General features: G+C 46.4%; 2 protein-coding genes across 2 annotated transcripts in view; both read right to left on the bottom strand.

Moving 5' to 3' along the window:
• Nucleotides 1–4,153, bottom strand: part of LOC142578775 (tudor domain-containing protein 3-like) — a 154,741-nt gene extending 150,588 nt beyond the window's left edge. Inside the window, exons 1-5 of the mRNA XM_075688339.1 lie at nt 3,750–4,153; nt 3,537–3,621; nt 3,392–3,457; nt 3,147–3,307; nt 582–726 (exon numbers count right to left, since the gene is read on the bottom strand). Coding sequence (XP_075544454.1) covers nt 582–726; nt 3,147–3,307; nt 3,392–3,457; nt 3,537–3,621; nt 3,750–3,784 — 492 coding nt within the window. The 5' untranslated portion in view covers nt 3,785–4,153. The remainder of the gene's footprint in view (nt 1–581; nt 727–3,146; nt 3,308–3,391; nt 3,458–3,536; nt 3,622–3,749) is intronic.
• Nucleotides 4,154–8,123: 3,970 nt separating this feature from the next.
• The window catches only part of nej (CREB binding protein nejire), a 106,009-nt gene continuing 87,446 nt past the window's right edge, over nt 8,124–26,686 (bottom strand). Inside the window, exons 25-26 of the mRNA XM_075688325.1 lie at nt 20,940–21,092; nt 8,124–11,251 (exon numbers count right to left, since the gene is read on the bottom strand). Coding sequence (XP_075544440.1) covers nt 9,242–11,251; nt 20,940–21,092 — 2,163 coding nt within the window. The 3' untranslated portion in view covers nt 8,124–9,241. The remainder of the gene's footprint in view (nt 11,252–20,939; nt 21,093–26,686) is intronic.

Below are 26,686 nucleotides of genomic sequence, written 5' to 3'. Positions count from 1 at the left end.
GAAGAAAGCTGCTAGTCTCTTAGGTTTGTTAAGAAGAAATTTCAGCCATTTTCCCAAACATCTAAAGGAACATTTATATTTTACTCTCGTCCGCATGGTACTTGAATATGCGTCTGTCTACTGAGACGCATACACTCAGGATCTTGTTGATGAACTGGAAAAAAATTCAGAATAGGGCAGTCCATTTCGTCGTTCGAAATTACGACCGGTCATTTGGTACGACAGAGAGCAAAAGCAATCTTCAGTGGCCAGACCTTAAATCTCAAAGAAAAAGTTTGAGATCAAAATTTCTTCACAGTATATATTATTCTCAAATATCTGAAGCCACCATTCTATGTCTCGAAGCGAAGAGACCATGATTTAAAGCTCTACGAACTTCCTTTTAAGGGTGACGTACTCTGCTATTCATTTTTTGTGAGAACAGTTCGTGAATGGAATGCTGTCGCCAAATGTTGTTAACATTGTTTTAAATGACACCTTTTTTTATGCGTTGAGTGCATGACCTCTTGTAAATTGCGAATGTCAACATGCAATGTTAATCAAACTTTAGTGTAACCAGCACACAAATATCAGCTGCTTACCTTGGCCAGCTCCCATTTTTCTATAAGATGTGCCACATTGCCGCCCAAGAATTTAAAATTATGTTCTGCCAGCAGAAGGAAACCATTCACAACAGGTATTGGTTCACTCTTGAGGAGGATCTTGCTGCCAGGGGGTGTAGAAAGGCTGCATAAAGAAAGAATGAGAACAATTTGAATTATATTCAATTTTTGTAATGCCTACAGGCTTTTAAGGTGAAATTAAATTACATGAAATTATGCTCAATTCAGCTACATCCTCATCAACAATAGCAAACAAAATATTGTCATCAAGGCTGAACTTATGGTAAAATCAAAGTCCTCAAATCAATACAAGCATCAAAATAGTGAAAGGGCAATACAGAACATCTGACACAAAATTCAAGGACAATCAAAGGTTTCCAGGTTGCTGAAAGCCAAAGTCAAGGAGCTTGAAGGAAACTTCAGTAATACACATAAACTAAAAAAATATTCAGATCTGCTTAGCTGCAATTCTTTACAGCTAAGCAGTCACATTGCTCACATGCCTCAAGCTCTTCAGGTGGCTTTTAATTGGCAATTTTCCCATTGTAACAATGTCAATTGCCTTGTAGCACATCACACACTGTGCTCGATTAGGGTTTGTAATGTCTGGCTCCACCCAAAGATACTCGATACATTAAAGCCAAATGGCTGAAACTTACTTAACTCCAGGCATTTCTAAAGTCCAGGCCCCCAAAAGAAGGAGCCACGATGGTTGCAATGTAAACTGACTAGCAAAACTAACTAGCAACTAAATCAACTAGCAATATGGTGGCAGCACCACAATGGTGATTAAAACAAGCCTTTCGTCTGTGGTTGCATGTGGACATGCCAAAATGCAATCGCATTGTGTAAAAACCAAGGAGGTTTGGAACTAAACTTCTGGTGCAGAGAAGGCATGCCATATTCTGGAAACTGGATCGACACCAACTTGCTCAAGGTGCGCAGCCAAATATAGGAAGAGCTCTCTTATCACTTCCTGCTTGTTTAGGTCAACAACTTTTGACGTACGGATATTGATCAACACACTTTCAGTTCTCCAACCACACTCAAACATCTGGGAAAATTTTGTAGGTGTTATGATTGACGTCTAAGCAGTATACTAAATCAGTGTAACCAAAACTGACGGGCAAAACAAGCGCCCGCTTAGACAAGAGCTGACCCGTGGTGTGCCTGGTGATCCCTTGGAGCAAAGGATGGTTCACCGGCAGAGATGCATCTGTCACGGGTGCTGTTCACACTTCATAATCCACTTCAAGACAACAACATTGCCCTCTGACAACCACAAAGGCTGGTCTCCCAATCCTGACAGAAGAGGCTAGTATTTGATGACAGGGTCATTGTTAAGGAATCCCGGGGAAAAAAATATTGACAGCGGGTTCACAGTTTGCCACGTAGTTACGTCACATTGGGCAACGGTGAGACGTTGAAAGACGACAACATTGGGATAATAGAGAGAGGAGGTGGTGAATGATTTGGTGTTTTGTGATTGGTCAGTGAATTCTCTTGAAAAGGGAAGAAGGGAAATAAATGGGATAAAAAGCACGTCTGGAGTGCGGTAAGGGTGTGCTACAATGCGGACGTGGGCTCCTGATCATGCTCATACTATTACTTATACTAGTACTGCAACCTCTCAAAATGTAAAAATGTAAAAAAAAAACTTTTTTTCATTCCTTGGACATCGCACCGGAGCTCTCGATCGCCTGGCCCCTGGCATAGCACCAGCCACAACAAAACAATGACGGCTCGGACACCAAAAACCCAACAACTGCTTGACCACGATGGACTACGCTACCCTGAGTCCCAGCAAAGGTCATGACATCAATATTCAACCAAAATTAATATTTTAGCTAGAAACAGCAAGATTCTATGCTTTAGTAATCGTTACTACTAGAAGAGCAAAGCGAGTTGTACTGCGCATAGACTTCTGGGGCCATTGCCTCTTTTAGAGGACGTGTAAGCAAACATTGGTTTTATCTTTCCTGTTAGGAAGCAGTGGGAGCTGCCTCTAGAAATGTTCTTTTCTTAAGACTTTCTTTCTAACAATAGACATTCAACAAAGGACTTTGCAATAATAGTATTGTAGACACAAGGATGACAGAGTACGGGAAATAAGTATTGGTTGGACGTGTTACAATGCTCAGACTAAGGTGACCTGGCTGACAGTCAATCACTAAGCAGTGAAGTCTAGTGGCTCCATACCCCAGAGACTACAGGAAGGACACCATGGGCACCAATAATTACCATAATCATTATCCTACGCAAGGACTACAATGATAGTTATGGTGGAAAGAAAAGAGTGTGCTTACTCTATTCATTCATTCTTCCTCAAAGACTACATGAAGAGAAAGTACTGCAGGATATATCCCTAAATCTGGATAAAGATCCTAACAAAATCACGTGCAGCAAGTTCATGACAGGCCACTGTCAGAAGTTGTTTAATTAATGTCACACTAGCATAACTTGGCACTATTTTGGGCTGCTTGGATTTTACTTCATTCAAATTTCATGGTTATCAACAGCAAACTGTGGGACCAATGGTTTTACCTTATGTTGTTCCACCGTCCCCATTGAATGGCACTGCAGTATGAAGTTCCGTCATACAGATGCAGTCGCAGTAGCCTCGGCGAATGGTCCGATTCTGGGTTACTCTTGGGCGCAGCAACGTTTCGTATCTTCTGAATTTGAACAACCACTGGTCCTGTTATCTAAAACACAAACACCGGTAGCTCTATCAATACAAAACAATGCTTCCACATATATTTCTAATATTTGCACCAAGAGGTACGTACCGAATCCACTTTGTTCCTCGAGACATCTTCTGGCAGGCCACCTTCTCCAATATCGGCTAAATCAAACTGAAACCCCGGATCACGCTGTAGTCGTAAGGCATGGTTCGGCAGAAATAATGATTCAAATATCTAGCGAAGAACTTACGTTCACTGCTTTCCGGATTACGTCTTCCGGCTTGGGATTCTCCAAGCTTTCTATGCACTCTTCGAGTCCTTCGGCGCTCAAGAACCTACCGGTAACAAGAAATGAAATAACTTGCGTGGTGTACAGCAGGGATAGAAGAGTGGGCAACTGCGCCTTGACCATGCACCACTCATTAAAGACAGCAAGGCAACGTTAAAAACAAATGTGACCCACCATCCACGATCTTTCAGCTCCTCTGGCAGCCCCATTTTCAGCACCCTCAGCCTCGTGCAAAAAATAACAGTCCAACCTGCTGGACTTAGCTCGTCCCGCTTTCACGTTTCTATGGTCCTTGATCTCGCAATGGCCAAACCAGCTTTGGTACGGACCGATCAAGAACAAGCATTTCACCGGAGCAACAGGAATCTCAAACACTCCACATGATTCATATTCGTGACCAATTCCAACGGCTCAGCAACTCCTCGAATTCACGGACTGACGTCTGAACCAGTGGCCGAACTTTCACTGCTTTCACTCAACCGCTCACAGCCTTTGCGTTTGCCCACAGGTTTTGCCGATTACCGCTTGAGGACGCAAAGAACGAAAAATGCGCTTAATATCATCATCACCCGTGAAACTGGATTGGCTACTGCCGGACAAAACCATAGAGTTTCATATTAGTATACCTAGAGGCAAATCTGGCGCTGCGATCGTTCAACCATCATGGAAATAATGGGAAGTACAGGCTTCGGATTGGCATTCTATTGACTGGCGAACTAGTCTACATGTATTTTTTTGGCAGTTTTGGTTTCGCTCCAAGCGCAATTGCTATAACTTGCAGTGGGACAGTGCAACGCAAAGCTCTCTGCCTTTGTTATGTTGCTCGGAGTGGCGATTGCGCGCTAGGCCAGCGACTGGGACGATGCTTGTGTCGCGGTGTGAAAGCGACGGCATCGTAAACGTTAAAAGAACATGTTTTGAGCGTTCGGGTCTTGGTTTGTTAAGTGTGTTAGATTGGCACTGTAGCGTTTTATGAAACTTATGTTTTATGAAACTTCAGAATAGGACAAAGAATGCACTACTGATACAAGACATATACAGTTGTACTTCTAGTGGCTTGACAATCAAATTTTATTGAGAGCTTCATTATGCATTGCTCGTTAATGTGCTCATTTAAATGCGTGTTTTAGGAATTTGAGAACACAAACTTACTTGTGGTAGGAAAGGTTGCTGCTTCCTGGCTGTAGTCTAGTGTCGCAAAATGGGTAAGTGCAAAGCCACGCCATAACGCTTCGGAAGCGGTACTTCAATATAAAATATGATGACGAAATACTCGTAGGAGGTCACTAGCGTGCTAACTAGCACTGCATCAGATGTATTTAAAAGTACTTGAAGACGTTCAGCAATCGTGACAGCCGACGCAGCCTTTCGAAAGAGCGAGAGAGTTTGCAAGTGCCTGTCGTCTGCGAGAAAAGTCTCACGTTTGCAGCGAGCAGGCGTCGTAGCAGACGACACTTGTAGCATTCCGCTCAAGGGCGCAACGCTTTGTCACATTACAACATTTTTATTTCCAGAAATGCTTGATGAGTATTTTTATATAAGTACATGCACGGTTGTTCTGCTGTTGCAAAAATGAGTAAATAATCATTCGTTGGCGTTAAATCGGGAACAGAATCGCACAAGTATGCATACCCTGGTGTGTCCTGGTGACAAACCATAGTAAACCATGCTCCCATCTCAAAGTTATACAAAGTTTATGTAGCGTGTTGTACATTATACAACATACTGCAAAATAGAATTAGATTTTACGCGATAATATTTGCGTATAGCGTTGTTTACTGCGCCACAAGCAAACGCCACTAGCATAAAGACCGAAGTCAATCCGAAGCTTGTACTTCCCATCATTCCCATGTAGGTTGAGGCAACGCTCATGAGAACCCCCGTAGACACTAGCGCCACATTTCCCTCTAGGGTATTTATTTAGAAACTCTGTGGACAAAACGGACACACCGACACGCTACCAAAGAATCCACTCGCAGGAGCACGGGAGCACCTTTTCTCTGTCGTGTTGCGCTTTTTGTTGAGACGTAACGGTAGCGTTGGTTCATTTGTCGGCTCAGCGGCTCAGCCGGCATTGAAAGCGATGCTGAAACTTACCCAGCCTCGTATGGAACGAGTCGACCCGGCCGAAGAAAAGCAGCGGGCTCGGTCTGCCACTATTAACACATTATTCAAGTTCGGTCTTCTAGTTACACTAATACGAGCAAGTAAGTGACCTGCTTGTCGTAAGTTACAACGTTAACTTCGAATTCCTCTGAAGGGGCCTTTCTTGGGTTTGTCAGTTAATACAGTTGTGTTTTTATTTCGTCGTCCTAGCGCCTTATGTTATTAACCAGCTCTGGAACTGAAAGAAGACTGTCTCGCGATGGCTGGTCTCGGATGGCAGGAGGTAAGACAGCATTCTGAATTGATATGTCACTGTTTGCCAGTGTCGAGCTGTCGCTTAAGAAATGCAGAAACTTTGCTCTTCTGTTTCTAAACATACGAATAAAGTTGAAAGCAGCGATTAACCTGTTCAAAAACGTTTCTCTTGCAGCACACGTACTGAAAAGCTCTTCACAAAGTTACCCGGCGTAATTCGACAGCGAGAAATAAATGTGATGTAAACTGCGACTTCGGTGTCATTATGAGTCTCCTGAACACTTCTACCACCAACGCCGGAAGAGCATATGACATGAACTTACCTGGTAGCTGACCGCATCCATGCGACCAAAATCGAAAATGCTGGTCACTACACGATTGCACGGAACTACCGGTACGCCGTGTCGATGCACCTTTCGGGGCACGGCTTCTCCGGTCACCTGGCTGGGGCACAAGCACTATGTGGCCTTTGCTAACATTACGCTACCGTCCATACTGCTACAAGAAAAGTTTACACCATTTGAGTCTTATCTTGCCATGCAACGATAATCGTCTGTCTTTTACGCATTTCCTTTCTTTAAAGCTGCGAGCCCGGTACTTGTACCAATGCACACTGCATCATAAGCGATTCAAAAACGGCCATTCGTAACTACACAAGAGGACTGATAGCACCCCAAGCACAGAAGATTCTCTCTGGCACTCCTCCCTCAAGGCAACGCCGCGTGCAGATCATCTGGGCCCCTGGTCACTCGGGTCTGGCTGGAAACGAAGCCGCCCACGATGCCGCCCGAGCTCTCGCACACCGGGCGCATCATCCTTCTCCTGCGTCTTCCGATCCCGACCAGCCCTCTGTTCTGCATCGCGGTCACGCGCGCGACCGAATGGTCACGTTGAGAGAAATTCTCCTTCACTACCGCAGGGAGCGGTTACGCTACCCCCCAGCACACAAAACACTGAATAAGTCTCAATCTACCACTTGGCGACTCCTTCAGACACGAACCTTTCCGAACCCCGTGCTTTACAACCGCATGTACCCCGATGCATACTCTCCACTCTGCAAAGCGTGCGAGGCCCGCGCTGACCTCGATCATATTATCTGGCAATGCCCCAAAGCCTCACCCACCAACACCTCCCACACTAATACACGCATAACTACGGCCGAGCAGTGGGAGACATTGCTGCTCAGCTTGGACCCAGAGGAGCAGCTCTGGGCCGTCCGGATGGCCGAAGACGCCGCCAGAAAGCAAGGACTGGCCGCCGTCTGAGGAAGGGGGGATTGGGGGTTAGTCTCCCGACCCCCGCCACCCCTGAACCCCATCAAGGACATAACAAAGTTTTATCTCTCTCTCTTCCCAGCAACGAACGGTAAGCGCGTTATCAGCATGACATAACATTGCCGACAGGAAAGTAGCGGGCGCGGTGTTTTAAAGAAAGGAAACGCAAGCAAGGCAGATGATTATTGTTGTGTGGCAGATATACACTCCAAAAGGTGTAAACGTTTTTTTAGAGTGTAGCTTCAGAGGCCTCTGAATACAGTATGTTTTGGCTGCATATAATAAACTAGCGGCCTCCTATGCGTGTGCTGGTAGTGCTTTGTTAGCTTATTGCAAAAGCAAGATGGAAAGCACCATTTTGCAAACATTAATTTAGTTCCAAATCTGCATCTATTTCAAGTGCACATGCAAGTAGCTTCATGACAGCAATTCCTACTTGCATTAATTTCTCTGGGTGCCTCCAATGAATGGCTCCCCATCGAAGAAAAGTGGGAGGCCCTTGTTTCCAGCACCAAACGAAACATCCAGACACTGGTCCTGGCACGAGCTGAAAACGTCGTCGAGATGTTCAGCCTGGCAGCCTACGTAGCTAGGCCTCCCTCACCCCTTCAATGAATAGTTTTTACTCACTCCATTGAAAACGTTGGCAGCATCAGCCGCTTGTTCCGTACTAAACAATGATTGTTGCAGGGCCTGATGAGATGGCCCAATTTACCTTTTTTGGATAAGCACATGCAGCCAATATGGCAGACTGGAGCATTCCACACATGTGCATGACAAAGACATTAAACATCCATTGCAAATGTTACGTGCAGGAAGTAGCTTAATTTGGTGTGCATCGATACAAAGCATGAAACCTTTGCATTTAAGGTGCACGCTAAGGTCGAAGAACACAGTTCTAGGCTTATGAAAGTGGCCTTCTATTAACGTACCTAATTTTATTCCATTCGGTAGACATGAAATGTGTACAGTATGTACAATGCAGACATCGCCCAACCAGACGGCGACCCTAGGGAATGAATGTACAAACAACAAAAGGCAACATTTGCTTTTTCCAGGTTTATGGGATGAGTGTGTTCAGAGTGGGTAGGGCAATGCTTCGAGATGAGGCGCAATTTTCAACACAATTCTTTTTGCCTACAAAAGGCATTTTCTATTTAAGCACTCTCCAAATGCAGCACCACTTGCTTATTACCATCGCACATTTAACCCCCTTCCCACTACACAGGTCCCATCTCAATTGTCTGTACGGTGGCTGGCAGTGAAAATGATACATTCTCGCTGCTCTGAGGTCAACAGCCCTTGGTGCACTGAATTTCTCCAGCCCCCTTCAACAGACTATGTGAAGAGGGGACAAACTGGAATGTACTCCAGATTTCTTTATGTTCCTCCGTGCCCAGAGGGAAGTGTCTGTTTGCGCCCACATCACCCACACAATATACAAGCCCCCAAACACACTCATTACTTTAAAAAAATGGCTCCATGATGGGAGATAGGGGGAGGGGCACCAACCACTATCCCCGAGATGCTTGAAAACTAAGTAATAAATAACTTGTGCCACAGGGGGCACCAAAACCACCACTGTTTTTTTGTAAAAAATGTTGAAACAAACACGGAGGTGAAACAACGCAGCCGCCGCCCAGACACAAGTGGCATGTGACCACAGGCTCCTCTGAGAACAGTTTGGGAAAAGGCAGCTCTTGCTTTAACTTAACTGGTGAGAAAGCTCCATTTTTTCTCTCATGATTGGAGCCCACTGGGTGTGCACACACTGGTAAAAAAAAATGGAAAGGGGGCAGAGGAACAATAATAAACAGGGGGATGGGTACAGAGCAAGGAAGGCAGATGAATTTACAGTACAGATGAAGTGCCCAGCAGCCATGGCTAGGTGAGTCCACTGCCGCGAGATGTGTCCGATGATCCATAAAAAGGAGGAGCACAAACTGATGCGGAGTTGAACTGTACAGCGGGCGTCATGCCCAGTGGTATGTACAAGGGAGCTCCAGTTCTCTGCATGCACCGGCGGTGGGGCTACAAGTTCTCCACAAACTTGTTCAGCTGCTCCTGGGGTGTCAGCATGTCCGACCCATCCCCCGGTTGCGGTGGCGGTGGAGGTGCCAGGTCGGGGCTTGGGCTGGGCCCTGCCCCCAGTCCACCCTGAGGCAGCATCAGGTCAGCGCCACTGGGGGGACCTTCCACCAGGGGCCCCCCACCAAGATGGGGCGAGTGTGTTTGGCTGGGGTAGTGAGGAGATGGGATAGGCTGCTGCCGTGGTGATGGGATGGGCCTGGGCGAGGGCTGCGGTGAGCGCACCAGCTGGCCCGGGGGTGGCGACCGCACTTGCTGCATCAGCTGCTGGGGGCTCAGGGGGCTCTGCTTGAGCGGAGGGGCAAACTGCTGGTACTGGTCTGGACCAGGCGGCCCTCCCTGGTAGAAGTGCCGAGGTCGCTGGTAGGCCCCCTGGGGTGGAACCTGCTGCTGCTGCTGCTGCTGCTGTTGCTGCTGCTGCTGTTGCTGCTGCTGCTGCTGTTGCTGCTGCTGCTGCTGGAACTGCTGCTGGCGCTGCATCATGAGCAGCTGCTGCTGCTTCTGTATCCACTGCTGTTGCATTGGTGGTTGCTGCATGGGAGGCTGCTGCATGCCAGGTGGTTGCTGCGGGCTTCCCATCATCAGCTGTTGAGGAGGTGCCTGTTGCTGCTGTTGCTGCTGCTGTTGCTGTTGCTGCTGCTGTTGGTGCTGTTGCAACTGCTGCTGTTGCTGGTGCTGACTGCGCTGCTTGATAAACGCAGCCATCAGCTGTGGGTTCGATTTGAGAATGTGCAGCACCTGCTGCTGCTGCTGAGGAGAGGCAGGCGACTTGAGGGTCTGTATCAGCTGCTGTAAGGCGGGCGTCATTTGGCTTGGCCGCTGCTGGCCTCCACCAGGTGGCCCCATCTGGGCACCAGGAGGCACCATGGTAGGAGGTGGCGCTTGTCGCATGGGGGGCAGGCCCTGCTGGCCGTAGGGGGGCCCCTCCCAGCGCAAGGGCATCATGCGGGGCCCCGCAGGTGCCAAAGGCTTCTGCGCGGGGGGCGCCCCCTTGCCATAGCCGCCAGGGTTGCCCGCCAGGTGAGGAGCCTGTTGCCGTGCGGCCGCTGCCTGTACCTGCTGCACTGCCTGCAATGCTCCCACAGGAGGCCCTGCTGGCTTGCTGCCGGTGCCGCCACCACCGCCAGGGGGTGTGCTCGCCGGCGGAAGCGCAGGTGGCCCCGACGACATGGAGACGGCAGCACTTGTAGCTGGCGGCAGGGCAGGGGCACCCCGGTTCTGCATGGTGGCCATGCTGGCAATGCGCCGCTGCAGGATCTGCGCTTGCTGGAGGCGCTGCTGCAACTGCTGCTGGCGCAGCTTGTGCTTGATATTGAGACAGAAGGGCACAGGACATTTGGCCTCTTGGCAGTGCTTGGCATGGTAACAACACAGGGCAATAAGCTGCTTGCAAATGGGGCAGCCTCCATTGGTCTTGCGCTTGCAACTCTTGGAATGCTGCACCACCCGCTTCATGCGCCGACAGCTGGGCAGGCGGCAGTTGGCATCCCGGCACTGGCACGCATGCACCAGCGAGTGGATGCAGCGTTGGATGGACAGCCGCTGTGACTCCTGCGGGTTGTTCTGCTTGGGGTCGGCTGCCGAGGTGCCATCGTCGAGGTCAAAGCCCAGCTTCTCCATCTTGTGTGGGTGCCCTTCACGGTCATAGCAGGCCACACACAAGTCAAAGTCATCACATACTGTACAGTGGTAACGCGTCTCCACATGGCTCTTGCAACTGTTGCATGTGTACACAAATCGATCCTGGCCTTGGTTGTGAAGCTCGTAAAGCATGGCCATGGTCGAGTACTTGGCACGCCGAAGTGATGAAAACTCGTAGTGCTTCTCTCGGGCAAGTGTCAGAAAGGCATCTCGACCATCCATCAGGTCACACTGCATAAGGAGGTCTGGGTCGTGGATCTGGGGCAGACTGACTGCAGCCTGTGCAGAGTGCAGCCGGATCACGAAGAAAACCTGAGGTAGAAATAAACACGTGGCCTCTTAGCAAATAAAGGCAGAATCAGGTGTTGGTATGCTCATGAAAAAGAATAGTTAAATCTCAATATAATGGTCAGTGAGATTGGCAATTTGCTTAATTATAAGGGAACGTGAAAAAATTTTAATTATACTTTTTATGCAAGTAAGTACAGTCACCGACAGATTTTTCCTATACGGGAGTTGCTGCAAAATTTTTTCAATTATCAGGCAGTCGGAAAGAGCAAATGTGAGTGAGAAAAAATTCATTTTGTTGAATTTGAGAGCCAACAACGAAAGATAAGGTTTCATGCCTTCTTCACATCGGCAGAGCGAAGAGAAGCCAACCATGCTTTCATTTCCACTATACGTTTGCATATGGTAGTGTCTCCCCCAGTGGGATGACGCTATCATGAAAAGCACCAGCAGCGTAATAAACGCACAGGAAGAGAGCACACAATGCTACATCTCAGCTTGCCCAGTCTTTGCACAAGTGGCAGATTTCCTCTAAAACAAGGTGCGCGAACTGCGCTTGCGCTCAGCCACCCCGACAGCCATGCACAGCCAAGACCACGCTAAGAAAGGGGATGCACACCAACCTTGCATGTCACTCACTCTCAGTCACTCTCAGTTGCGCGAAACAATGTTTGAGAAGTGCGTTCATAACCTGCCGCATGTAATTCAACAATTGACCATCTGCACTTGCGAAAGTTTATGTTTATTGTCTCGGTATTCCTTCGCAGTGAAATTTCGTTCTAAACATAAATAAGTCTGAACTATAGAATGTCCGAAAAAAACTAACGTATTAAAAAAAAATCAGTTTATTTATGTTTTAAGGCCCCTGTGCACGGAACACGTTGTCAATGCATTACTGCACACACTTCCGCTTACGTGCAACCAGGTCCACCTGTATTTCTGCCTGTTTTGCGTTTCGCTGTGCACCGATGCAAGGACTGCAAAGGCTTGAGTGAGATCCACATGTGGAAGGCTCCGGAGCACAGGGCACATCATCATCCGAGTCAGAGTCGCTGTTTGACAGTGGGAGAAGTTGCTCAATTATTCTGTCATCATTTAGTTTGGAACACGAAAAAACTTCGCTGCCAATGTCTGCAAACCCGTCACATCTAATAGTGGCAGGAATCGGCACACCGCAGCCCAGCAGGTCATCAATGATGGCGGCAGTTAAGTCTCTTCAGTTGCAGAGTCGGGCTCATTCAGACTGCGACTCGAGACATTTGGAGTCAGACTGCAAGGGCACCGTCGGTGCTACTTGACACGGCCTATATATAACTTCCCGAGAAAGACTTGGGGCCAGCAGAGCGCTGTATGGAATGCAAACTAAACAAATAAGCACAGCATCGTAGAACGCTGCACGCAAGCCAAACTCAACAAACAGAACAGCGATAGTTAGCCATGTGTGGCCATGCCGGAAAAGAATATGATGATCGTTATGTTGATGCAACCTCACAGTTCAGGCAAAGCCTCCAAGATCGGCAGTTGCAGTTAAATCTCACAAGTGTAGAGTGGCGATAGAGGCAAGGCCTCAGCCTGTAATCCATCTAGCCAGTAATCTCCGAGGCCATATTTGATGTCTCGTCGAGATTGCCAGGGGAGATAATGGCAGCAGATTTGGCGTACGTCATAGAGTTTCATATCACTATAACTAGAGGGAAATCTGTCGCTGTGATCGTTCAACCATCATGGGAATGATGGGAAGTACAGGCTACAGATTGGTATTTTGTCGAATGGCAAACTGGTCTACAGGTACTTTTTGTCAGTTTTGGTTTCACTCCAAGTGCAATTGCTATAACCCGCAGTGGGACGGTGTGACGCAAATCTCTATGCCTTTGTTCTGTTGCTCGAAGTGGCGATAGTGTGCTGGGCGAGCGGTTGGGCCAATGTTTGTTTCGCAGTATGGTGTCAAAGCCTCGTCAAGAAAGTGACGGCATCATAAACATTGAAAGAACGTGTTTTGACCATTTTGACCTTGGTTTGTTAAGTCTGTTAGGTTGGCACTGTAGCGTTAAGTGCTTTATGAAACTTCCGAAGAGCAAAAGGAATGCACTACTGATACAAAAGAGGCAGTAGTACTTCCAGTGGCTTGACAATAAAATTTTATTGAGGACTTCATTACACATTGCTCATTTACGTGCTCACTGAAATGTGTGCTTTAGGACTTTGAGAACACAAACTTATTTGTGGTAGGAAAGGTTGCTGCTTCTTGGCTGTAATCTGCTGTCGCAAAATGGGTAAGTGCAAAGTCACGCCATAACAGCTGCTGGTAGCCGCTTCAGAAGCGGTACGTCAACATAACATATACTGAAGCATACTCGTAGGAGGCCACAAGCGTCCTAGCTAGCACTGCAGCAGATGTGCTTAAAAGTACTTGAAGAAATTCAGCAATCAAGATAGCCAAACGCAGCCTTTCGAAAGAGCGAGAGAGTTTGCAAGTGCCTGTCGTCTGCGAGAAAAATGTGACGTTCGCAGCAAGCAGGCATCGTAGCAGACGACACTTGTAGCATTTCTCTGAAGGCACAACACAAAATTCGTACACAACATTTTTATTTCCATAAATACTTGATGAGTATTTTTATATAAGTACATGCACGGTTGTTATTGCTGTTGTAAAAATAAATAATTATTCTCTGGCGCTAAATCGGGAACAGAATTGCAGAAGAATGCGTACCCTGGTGTGCCCTGGTGGCAAACCATGCTTCAATCTCAAAGTCAGACAGTTTATGTAATGTGTTGTGCATTATATAAGATACTGCAGAAATAAAATTTGATTTTACGTGATATTTGAGTATAGCTTCGTTTACTGAGCCGCAAGCAAACACCGCTAGTCTAAAGATTGAAGTCAATCCGAAGCCTGTACTTCACATCATTCCCATGCAGGTTGAGCCAACGCTCCGGAGAGCCACCGTAGACACTAGCACCACATTTCCCTCTAGGGTATTTATTTAGAAACTCTATGGCATACACTAAGCCCGCAGCCGGAGTCTGGATAATGATATGTAGTGCTGGTGGCTGTCCGAAATATTGGTCTTTACACATTAAGTCTATGGGACTATTGGTGGTGCCGCGAAGCTGCCTGAATTACAGAGCATGTCCGGATTATCGGTTTTCGATTTATCACTGAGGTTAAAAATACATGAGTATTCGACAAACAAGAAGTTAGAAAAAGTTAAATAGAGTTAAATCTCGATATAACAAACTTCAACATAAAATTCTCGATATAGCTAAGTATGTAAGCTTTCATAACCTCTTGTCCATAGAACACCTTGTAATTGGAACCTCAATATAAAGTGAGCTTGTGTGTGATTTCAATATAACGAAATTTCGCTTCCACAGTAAATGAATGCCGAGACAATAAATGGAAGCTTCCACAGGCACAGATGGACAAATGATTGAATTACAAGTGGCTGCTTGCAAACGCACCTCTCAAATCGCGCGGTGCGACAAGAGCGACCGCCGAAGTGAAGCCACATCATGTTCCGTATAAAGTCAAAGAGCGATAAAATCCTATCGTGCCCCAAGCACAAGTGCCACCTCACCACATGAGCAAATGGAAAGAAGGGGAGGGGAGCGAGCTCACGGTAATGCGACCAAGCACGCGCAAGGGGTGGGGCGAGTAAGCTGGTGCGTGTCACGAATTTTGGCACGTCTCGGCTGTGGCTGCGCATGGCTCTAAGTGCAGCTGAGCACATATGCAGCTGCGTACCCTGCTTTAGAGGTAATCTGCCTCTGCCGCGTGTGCAAAGTATGGGGTGCGCAGAGACGGCGTGGCATAATGTAAGCAATGTAAGCTGTCTTCCTGCTTGCTTAGTATTGAAGGTTGCGCAACCTCATGTTTTGGTGACCCGTTGAAGCAAGAGGCTGATGAAGAATTTGCTCACCCCTGCCGGCCCTTTTTATGATAGCGTCGTCCCAGTGTGAGCGAAGCTATTGGTCGCGGAGGCGGAGTGCACGCAAAAGCATGGCTGGCTTCACTTCATACCGCTGATGTAAATATCTCGTCAAAGTGGCATGAAACCATATCATTTATCACTGGCTCCCAAATTCATCAAAATGAATTGTTTTCTCATTCGAATTTGCTTTGTTCGATTGCCCAATAACTAGGAAAATTCTGTGGCCGCTTTCCACGTATGAAAAATCGATTGGCGACTGTACTTAATTTCATAAAAGGTCGCATTTCAATACAACGAAATTTCAGTATAACAAAAGAAATTGCAGATTTTATCTACTTAATTATATAAAGGCTTAACTGTACGTCATTACATCAAGGTTTAACTGTATCTTCGACGAAGCGTTGCTACACACATACATACATTTAAATGCCTTTGGCGTAGGCAGTCCACGGCCATGATTTTCTAACTATGCCTTTTATGCTATTCCTTTTCACGTTTCACCAGTGGTCAGAGTAACACTGTGCCAGCAATCTCAATGGGATCAGACAGCTATGAACAGTGGATGACAAGAGATGAATGGAACTTGAACAAATCATAAATGCAGCCTTTACGACTTAGTTGCTTCGGTTAGTTCGGGCACAATCAGCAAAAACTAGATCAACTAGGCTTCATTAGTTTCGGTATCAAGGAGTATTTTCATTAGTTCCGGTATCGTAGATGTAGCCAATGACCATGCTGGCAATGTATCAAAACAAATGTATTGCTACTTCTCCTCCACTTGGTGGCCAAATGAGCACACAGCCATGCAGTTCAAGTCAGAATTATCGCACCGACGCACTGCAAGTGTCTGAAATTTCAGTCGTTCTCATACACTAAATCTACGAGGCCAGTGGCAGTGCCACGGAGCTGTCTGAATAATCAAGCATGCATGAATTATCGGTCAGCAACTGTACAAGCATATAGTTGTTACATGTTGCCAATGGTAAGAACATCGATTTACACTGCTTTATCCGACAATTTGTTATAGCATCTGTGTTGTTATATACTGGGATTTTCCAGTACTTTTGTGGTGTCTCTACAGTACGAAAAGGTGTACCAACCACCGCAGCTCTGAGCTCAGCGAGATACTGCCCGTCATCTCGCACAACCTAGTGAACTGCCATGCCTACTCAACACTCAGGTTCTTAAGAGGGACCGGGGTCTTTGGGAGTCAAAATCGGCCCGAAATTCGAATTTTCTAGTGTTATTTTCCACGTTCCTGACGCGTTTCTGTGCCTATCTTTGAAATTTGGTTACAAAATACCGCACAGTTCTTCCATTAGTGTGATCTAAAGGTGCGAATCCGCCAGCATTGCCCTTTAAATTGGGGACAAATCACGCCCAATTTTCGTCATGCATAAAGGCTGTTTCACATGGCGTGACTTTCAGTCAGCGCCATATCAAATTCCGTCGCTCAGCGACTGCCACGACGTCGTGGGCTCTCCGCGACTGGATTCCAACAAATTTGTCGTGCCGTCGCTGATTCGGAGCGAGTGTGGGAGGGGCACTGTGTGACGAAACAAAGCGCCATCAAAATAGGCACTTTCCTGTTTTACTGTGCGTTAGTAGCTCTGTGGAGCAATGTCGCACGCCAGGTTTAGTTATGTTTTAAAGGGGTTGGGACACCAAATTTTGAGGCTATAAAAAGCATGTTGTAGGCTGCTTCCGTATGCAAGGACACCCAGAACGAGGTATTGGACGCTACAAACATTTCAAAATAATTTTAATTCAGCTCCAAAAAGTCATTAAAAACTCCTTCTCGTAGTCGAGACCCATCGCTAGCGCGGCAGTTACTATGTCACAGAGGAGGAACGAAAATATTGACGTCATAGCACACTAGCACAAAAATGTGACGTATGATGAGTAGCGATGAAATGCTGATTATGGAGCCTGCTGAGCCGAGCGACCGATCATAGCCTCCACTATGGCCGAGCTACAGGCATATAGAAATCCTTTCTTAATGCAAAGAAGGGGTAAGGCGTGCAGACACGGACACAAGAGGAGAGAAGTGGACAGCACGAACGCTGCACGGCGGCCCGCGAACGGCAAACTGCGAGCGGCAAGTTGCCGTGCGGACACGTTTGAGTGTAACACTAGCCAGCCGACTCCAAAAGGGACCAGGATATGCGGCGTTTGTGTTGTCTGCTTCTCTCCTCGCATAGTCGCATAGTTCGGCAGCTCGGAGCGGTCTCTCGCTCGCTCGGCCTTTGTCAATGTGAGGGCCCGTCTACGTTACCGGCACGGAAACTCGCCGCACGCCGTTTGCCGTTCGCGGGCCCCCGTGCGACGGCGGTTTTGCTCGCGAACGGCGAGATTTCCTTGCCGTAGAGAGGACGGGCCCGGGACCCATTTGTGCGGCAGCCGTACGGCGAAGCAGCCAATCAGCGACCGAGGAGTGGTCACTCTGGCACCGACGGCAGCTTCACCGCCTCTGATCGTTCGGCACCACCGATATCGTCGCTAGGCCTTTTCCGGTTCACTTCAAAGCTAAAGCTTACGGCGCTTCGGAATAAATCACCGACTCTCACAAGCCGCAATATTTTCTTACCGTTGCTGTCGCTCTTCGCGATAATTATAATAATCGCGACATGCACTTCGAATCGCCAGTGGTTGACCTCTGCTGGCAGAGCACGCATATGCGCGAGCAGATGACGCAGCATAGTTTTATGTCACTATTTTTTGTGGCCCACGTGACGAAGCCATGTTGCATTTCCTCCTCTGTGACGTCATAGCATCCCCCGGAGCCCAGAAACAGAAACCGAAATCGCTCGGTATAATAATGCTATTATTAAATTATTTATCGGATATCTATGAATCCCGCTGTGTGTATCGTGCTCCCTGAAGCATGACGCAACGTTTGAATTAACAAACGCATGAACAAAAATTTTGATGTCTCCACCCCTTTAATAGGACTTACTCACCATCGCCTGCGACTTAGGAGCTTCATAACCTTTTTTTTTTTCTTCCGCTTACACAATTAGTTTAAAAGGAGAAGCTGCACGCTATCCAGGTCAGGAGAACGGCACCGCTTCAACATAAGGAACGTACCCACTTGATTGCCACCGTCATGAACCTCTTCATCACTACAAATTGTGGCAGCTGCTTATAATACACACTCAATAGTAGCTTGTTCTTCTGCAAATGCAAATAATCATCCAGGAAAAAATTTGTGGCTTCCATAGTAACAACAAAACTAGAGTGTACTAAACAGAACCACCTCACCAACGCCACACAAGTTGCATGCTCATACTTGTGGTGTTGTGCAGCGTCTCACTCACTGCATCCGCACGCTGTCGTAAAGTCTGAACGCTTTTAAAGGTTCAAAATGGTGTACCCATTCTATTACGGAATAATAACAGGAATATTCGAATAATTGACTAGTTTCCATGTTGTTCTTATTTAACGATGCAGGCATGGATACATTGTGAGGAGGGGGCAACCTTGCGCATCGCTGTGACGAAAGTTGCACTGCTGCAAATTCATGTGAAAGCTGTCAACGAAAATCGTTCGGTGACGTGCGCAGCAGAATAATTTGTTTCAGCCCAATCACACCATGTGAAACAGCCTTAACTCGATAACTACACGCTCTGCCAGTGCCATTTTGGTATCATTAGAAAGCTCACGTTTCTGGCTCTCTTTATTTGTCGGTCGGCAATATTGCCAGCGCTGCAGTCACAAAAGACACAACAGAAAAAGAAATTCACCGTGCACACTATTTTTGGCCAATTTGAGCATGTGACCAAAATGGCAAGTCATGATTGGCTCCAAGGATCACGAGCACTCAAACAACGAAAACAGCTGCCATTTTGGCTTAGTCTTGCGACTGTGACGCTGGATATGCTGGAGGTCCGACAACATTTCATTCCATCAATCGTTACTGGTGGAAACGTACGAGATGCAATAAACTTCCAAAATCAATTCCGTTGTCGCAGTCGGCACAGGACACCCGGCAGCTCGCCGCTGCAGTCATACCGCCGTTGAACGTCGACACCTCAACTGCTTTGCTAGATCACGCATATCCACACGGTGGTTACACTCACGTGAGAATTGAACCCGGCTGTCGTGACTGAAGAGGAAGTGGATAAGATAAGAGCACATGAGAAAGCTATGCTAGACAAGGTTGCATCTACGACAGCCACGGAGCGAAAGATTCGCTATTTTGTTGAAGATCTGACCGCCGATAGTGCAACAGCCTTGGTCACAAAGCCTGCTACTCTGTACATTGTCGTCGGACTTGCAGCAGTGAACAATCTTCCCGGCGTTTTTTTGTTTAATACTTGCAGTGGTTCTGCATAGCTAGTGCGGAATGATCAGGATTACTGTCTCGTTACTAAACTGACTGTGGTTTGCGAGATCCGTGGTGAAGTTGCGTTGGGATGGCGCCCACCAGGGAATTGAGGGCCCGAAAACGTGTAACCCTTTTGAAATGAACGTTGTGGGGATGCGCGACTCTTGCACATCCCCTGATGGGTTGCTTTCGTGCATAGCTCCTGTCTCCTGTAATCCGGCTCCACCGCATGGCTTTAGGGCAGCGGTCACTATGCTTGCAGGGTAATACGAGATGGCGCGAGTGTTGCTCTGCTAACGTCACCTAACGGCGGGGTTACTTGGGCTCAAAAAGGAGAAGGCTCTTCTTCCTCTTTGGCTGTGGGTCGGCAAGCTGTGCGGACGTTCTATGCGCGCGCCGATCCATGCTTCTGCAAGACCATCTCGCAAGGCCTATACCGGAATGGATGAATACGATCATTCGAACGCGCCACCGTTCACGTGACCGTACCTGCGAATGATCAGGCGTTGGAGTCCAGCATGGGGCAAACATATTCGCTCACTATCCGGTCGTGGTGAGTCAGACTTCCCTCTATTTGTCGCACGCCCATCGGCATATTTTGAGGATAGCAACTGGGCTAGCAAGCATTGGTCTATGAAAGGTGCAATAAATGCCCCTTTTTATTGTTTGCACTACTGTGTTGTCATTCCTTTGTCCCAAAAGCTCGCGTAAGAACCCCACCACATACTCACAGTGCACGCTATGTCATCAGCCGGCAAAGGCCACGAATTATACCTAGTGCCTACTGATGGCCTTTGGTGCTGTTCTTTCAAACTTTCTTTGAATATATCAGTTGTAAAATGTTTTTTGTTATTTTCTCAAAACCAAAATTTTGATGATGATACCGTATTGGAGATGCATTATCTCTGCTTCTATTGGTGCGAGCACTGTAATTTTGTTTTTCTGGAAAGGCAAAGCTGTGCAGAGTGCAAATATGCGCAATAATGTTGTTGCATTTATTATAAAATTTTAAAATGTTTCTTTAGCAGTTAGATGGCTTTCCCTCACTGAAGTTTACAATTTTCTCATTTGATATAAAATTGGGTTAGAACACCATACTTGCTTATTTGCACTATTTGTTAGTTCCACTTTATTTCCGTATGTCGATATTTATTGTGCCATGCATAGTTTGGTAGATAGCTCACCTCCAAGCAAATTATGCAATAAAGCTTAATTTCTTCAATTTCTGGAAAGTTATTTACTCTGCAAGAAAACTGGATGCATATTTATAACTAGCACATTGAAATACATAAACTCAACAAGTTTCATCAAAATCGACAAAGAACTAAAGAATGTTTTCAGGTGCAGGGTCCCCCCTTAAGGATACCACAAAGGCCACATGGGGAAGAGCATGATCCTCACAAATTTCAAGCATTGCTCAAACACCAAAGAAAGAGCCCAAATGACTGCATACCTCTTTGTGCTTCTCCATGGTTGAGTAAATCTTGGCAGAGAGATCATTCCCTGTGTGGGGTACCGTAGACTTCTTGTTGTTCTTTCGTTGGTTACTCTTGTTTTTGTTGGCCTTCTTGTTACGCCCACTCTTCTGCCCTTTCTTTTCACCCTGCTGAAGAAGTGAAAGCCCCAAGCACGTTAGCCACATTTGAATCAAGACAAATCACATGCTGGCAGCACCCTGCTCAATGCATAGCTTTAGCTACGGACAGAGTTCCAACACATGCAATAATGTTTTGTTGCTTTCTAATCCTGAACAATTCCCTTTCTTTATTATACAATGATATCCTTAGCTGTTGAATTATAAACTAAAAAAAATAAGCTTAAAAAAATGAAGAAAACCCTGCTATCATGCCATTTATTATCGAAACAAAAGGCATTGATAAAATATTATGCCTAATTGAGGCTGAATCCAGCAATGGAATCCCACTGAAACCTTAATGCAGCCTTAAGGTGAAAAGTAAGCTGAAAAGTAGCACTTTCTTTTTCGAAATAATGCATTTTTCTTGTTTAAATTCTGAATGTAAAATTATGCTTGAACATGTTAGTTCTTCATGTAAAAATCCTAGCACAATACTAAGCTGACACGAAAAATTATCTAACCCAGCTATTGTACAGTAACAGTTCTTTAAAAAGTCTATTTTTGACACTTATATGCTACAGTACAGCACTAGCCCTTTCTAAGCTTTCCTCCTACCGAGGCAGTGAAGCCGCAATATCTCATAGAGCAATTGGCAATTTTTATTTTGCTTCCGTGTTTTTGTTGTTGTTTTCATTCATGTATCATGTATTAATAAAAAAAGCTAATTTGTGTGGGGAATCTTCATTAAAATTTTTCTTTGCCTCTAAACATCAGACCCACCTGAAAAACTACAGATCAGCCCTAGCTACTCACAGTAACGCTGACAATACCAGGATTCACAATTCCCAGGGGTTTATTCTTATCAATCTAGGTCAACTTAACATTCCTATTCAAATTAGTACACTGTCGAGTAATAAGAAGAGACTACATTATCAGAATGCGACCCCAAAGAGTCAATTCGGAGACTACCGACCATCTCTCTACATACAATGCATGTTGGACATTGAGTTACTTCTACTAATGCCAAAGTTTTGCTTAATCAATTTCGAGCATCCTTCTCTCCTCTGCATATCAGAAAGTGCGTTCATTTTGCTAATTCAGCATGAGAAAGCATGTCTGGCTTGTGAATATTAAAGCAAGCTTCCCAGAACCCATAGGTGAGCCACGCTGTTACAGCAGAACCAGTCGAGTGAATATGCTCAAAGACCAGCATTACACAGGTGGATTCCAGTAATTTGACTTCGGTTAATTTGATCCTAGTAAATGTCCCAGCCAGCGCCCATACCTTTTTATGGATACAAGCTCTTGTTATTTGTTCATAAAGAATTTGCCGTTGCCAGGCAATTCAAACTTAACCAGCCAGCATGCACTCGCCTCATCCCAATGGTGGCCCCAAAAGCGACACCTTTAGCAGCAGCGTCTGTCATGGCAAAACTTAGGAGACAGTGAATGCGTTGAACACACACAATTTCCTGCCAAGAAGTTTATTTTCAGCTTCCCTAGGAAGATTTACAAGCCCAATTACAGTATTTACTCTATTCTAAATGCGTTGCTTGTCTTTGTGACCCTCGCCAGGTTTCGTGACCGTGGGTGCAGCGGCCTGGCTGTTCTCTTGCCAAATAGGCCAATCAAACATAGCGAAGCACGCGTGCCGCTGGGTTCCTTACACTGCCACCATATGGCGGTTGCCTCTGCACACCCGCGGCAGCTGCGGCGTCGCCCGTAAGGGGGAAGAAAAAGCCCAGAGAGCTCGTCTTCAAGCATCCACGGTGGCATTGCATTAGCCTCTCTACAATACCTAAATAAAGCCTTCCATGTCACTTTGTACAGACATTCAATAAATACAAACTTGCGTTTCAACTCTTTATGCACTCACACGAAGCTTTGCTGTATATGGATATCAACTCACTGGATCTGCCACATTTTCTTTTTCAGGAAAATTGGGCTTAAAATTTCCTGCGCTGTGCAGTCATATAGGAAAACAAAACTGCCACAGCTTGTTCGTATGCTTTACCGCATAACACATACGATAGCAGCAAAGCTGACTTTAGAGCACCCGGCTGCCATTGGGCAATACATAGTAAACCTTTGCCCATTTTTCTTGCTAGAAATTGGATGTTCATTGCTAAAAATTGACTGTGCACTTTGTTTAGGAGCCTTAATGTCATGTCTATGTTAGTTTTCTACTTTGCAGATGTTGAAAGTGGGCGCATGTTTGATTTGCAGGCATGTTATTGACACGTGTACTTGTCTTTATCGGGGACCCATTTCGCCGCCTAACAAATGTTAACGCACAGCGCGGAAAGCGCTTGCATGTATCCGAAGTTTCTGGAAAGTTATCGATGCTTCTATCCGCTGTCTGTTGTCACCAAACCTTATGTTATCTGATTCCATGGCGTGACGCGAATGGTGTAGAACTTTGTGGAAGACATGCGGGTCCCAGCGATTAGTCTGGAACATTCGACGATTGATATATAAAAGCCGATGCGCTTGACCCGTTGATCAGATTTCGACGATCGCCGACCGTGTTCACCGCTATCGTTGTGCTATAAGTGTAGCCTGTTTTGTGGGCACAGGTTCGCCCAATAAAAGTTAGTTTTGTCATTCACAGTATTGCTACTGTGTTCTTTGACGTCACGACCACGTGACATTATCAATCGGGCAAGTACTGCCAATTGAATCAGCAGTGTCTTTTGGCGTTTTTCTTCATTCAACCTAGCGGATAATTCGATAAATTTCGTCAGACCCATCAGGGTCGAATTAACTGAAGTCAACTGTACTTCCTTGCATACGTAGCAGGCAACACTACGAAGGCTTTGAAGCACTTCTCTCCTTGACCAGAAAATAGTGCATCACGGGTGAAACATATAGGTACAGTAAAACCTCGTTAAACCGTATCCACTGAAACAGTAGTTTCATTTTAAAGTAGTACAGCCAAATCCCCGACTCAGTGATCATTGAACATAATGCGTTTCGTATCCGCATAAACCGTACCAGCTTATTGGATACGTTATCGATTAACATGTAGTGTTTCCAATTTTTGTCACACAATCACAGCGGTGCGTTGTCCCCATCGGACAGCTCATCAGAACAACAACAAGCCTCAAAGATCGCAATAACAGTCTCCAAGCGCCCTGTGCATTTGCGTGTGAAGCCACATCAACATCAACATCATTTTACCGTCGTGCTGAAGCCCGGCTAATAAACACCGAGTGCTCAGCATAGAAGAAAAATTGGACATCATTGGTGCTATCGAATGTGGCATGAAGAAATCGGCGCTGGCACGCGACAGGCATCTACCGTTGACTACAGTGTGTGGCATTTGGAATGTGAAGTTGCTTGGCAGTACTGCTGCGACCTGTTGCAACCACAGAAAGATGTCGGCTACGAGGTGTGTCTTTGCACCATTGTTGCCACTGTTGCCAAAGTGTCGCATAACGACAGTGATGAGGATGACATGGAAAATGACAGCACGGGCGATTCAGGCCCGAATGTGGCAGAAGCTGGGCGTTACGTCAGCCTCATGAATACAATCGTCGCGACATGAACAGCACCCTCGCGCTCTGCCAGTGCCATTTTGTTATCATTCGAAAGCTCACGTTTCTGGCTAGCTATATTCGTCGGTCGGCAACATTTCCAGCACTGCGGTCATGAAAAAAACATCAGAAAAAGAAATTCGCAGTGCACGCTTTTATCGCCCAGTTTGAGCATGCCACCGAGGTGACGAGTCATGACTGGCTCCAAGGATCACGAGCACTCAAACAACAAAAACAGCCACCATTTTGGCTTAGTCTTGCGACTGTGACGCTGGATATGCTGGAGGGCCAGCAACATTTAGTCCCGTCAATCGTTACTGACGGAAACGTACTAGACGCAATAAACTTCCGAAATCGATTCCGTTGTCGCAGTCGGCACAGGACACCCGGCAGCTCGCCGCTGCAGTCATACCGCCGCCGAACGTCGACGCCTCAACTGCTTTGCTAGATCATGCATATCCACACGTCGGTTAAACTTGCATAAGAATTGAACCCGGCAGTCGTGACTGAAGAGGAAGTGGATAAGATGAGAAAGCTATGCTCGACATGATTGCATCTACTACTGAGGAAGCATGGAAGTAGCACGTGGCCGGCAGTCAAATCAAACGCATGAAACTAAAGAGCTACGGGGAAAGAGAAACACGCAAGCCGCGAGCGGTGTCTGCTCTTCCATGAACTATCCATACTCCCCACAAGTGACGCTTTTCGGAGGGTGCCGCCGCAAATGGTACAGAGGCAACATAACTCTCGATACCCCCCCATGAGTGCTGTGTGCACTGTAAAACTCTCAAAAATATTGAAAAACCCTTCCGAAAAGCAAACAAATGCGCAGGATAGCGGAAGTTACGGGTGGGGCTTTAGAGCAAACATAAAATTAGAACTACGTTGCAGCTCCCCTGAAATCCCTGAGATGTTTTGGTTTCGATTGGAAGTTGACCCGAATCGAAGCGAATATTTCGGACCCCTAGTACACAACAGAAAAATTGAGGGAGTGAAGTACATAATCTTGTTGCAATGATATCTGCTGGCTGTTTTATCAAGTACATTTTCTGAACCGTTATAAATGTGAGGCAACGAGAAACTTTTTCATTTTCAATTTATTCAGACCACTGTGAACACCTCACCCAGCCTTTCATCGTAGTGCATGTTGCCATGTATAAACACTAACTGCTCAACATGCTCGGGGAGGTGTTCTCTTCTAGTTGTGACAACATTTCCTGTTGACGAGAACGACCTCTTCCTTGACACTTGGGTTGCTAGCACTGGCAGGTATAGCTGAGCTAGCTTGGACAGTGACGGGTACTGGACTTCACCGAAATTCTTTCACCACAGGAAAGGATTCTCTATGCGGGGCCGAACAGGTGCATGGAGGCACTCCTCCAGTTCCTCCATCAGTCGCTGGGAGCCAGTGCTTGAAGTGGTGGTGGAGGCCAAAGTTCCAAAAACATTCCACGCATCACTACAGACAGCTTGTGCAGGTGCACTGGACTCTTTCTTGTCTCTCCCCTGAGGCAGACTTTTCTCCACACCAGAGCAAAGTTGATTTTTAGCTACCATTTCTTAATTGTGTTGTCATAACAGAATGCTTTAAATCAGGGGTCCAATGCCATGCTCAAGGCATATGTCCCTGCAATTTTATGTTCACAAACCTGGATTTCATGCTATGCGGTAGGTTTCCTACAAATACAGACTCCTCCCCACAACTCTGCTGTTGCTGGGTGAGCAGAAGTTGCATGCAATGTACTAGTGGCACCACTTGCGAAAGAATTGGGTGCTTTTCGGAGCAAGATTCTCTTGTTGCATTGTCAACACATTTCAGCACTGATGTGATGGATGCCACCAGATGCCATTCACCTGAAATTGGACTTTCCAATGTCTCCTGTTCTGACAGGTTCAAGGAAATTGGTAGACTGAGCTTTAAAAGGCGGGACATCATTTCATATTCACTGTTCCATTGTGTTGTGTCATCCTGAATCACTTCAAGGGTAGCTTTAAGCCCATGCTAACTTGAACCACTTTGAGGCAACTCCTGTCCTGGGAGCTCCTCTTGTAGTGCCCTACAACTGCTCGGGCCTTGACACACAGCTG

Source organism: Dermacentor variabilis, chromosome 4 (assembly GCF_050947875.1).
Source record: "Dermacentor variabilis isolate Ectoservices chromosome 4, ASM5094787v1, whole genome shotgun sequence".
In the NCBI taxonomy this organism is placed as follows: Eukaryota; Metazoa; Arthropoda; class Arachnida; order Ixodida; family Ixodidae; genus Dermacentor; species Dermacentor variabilis.
Note: the sequence above shows the minus strand (reverse complement) of the source record. Positions and strands in the feature narration are given on the sequence as shown.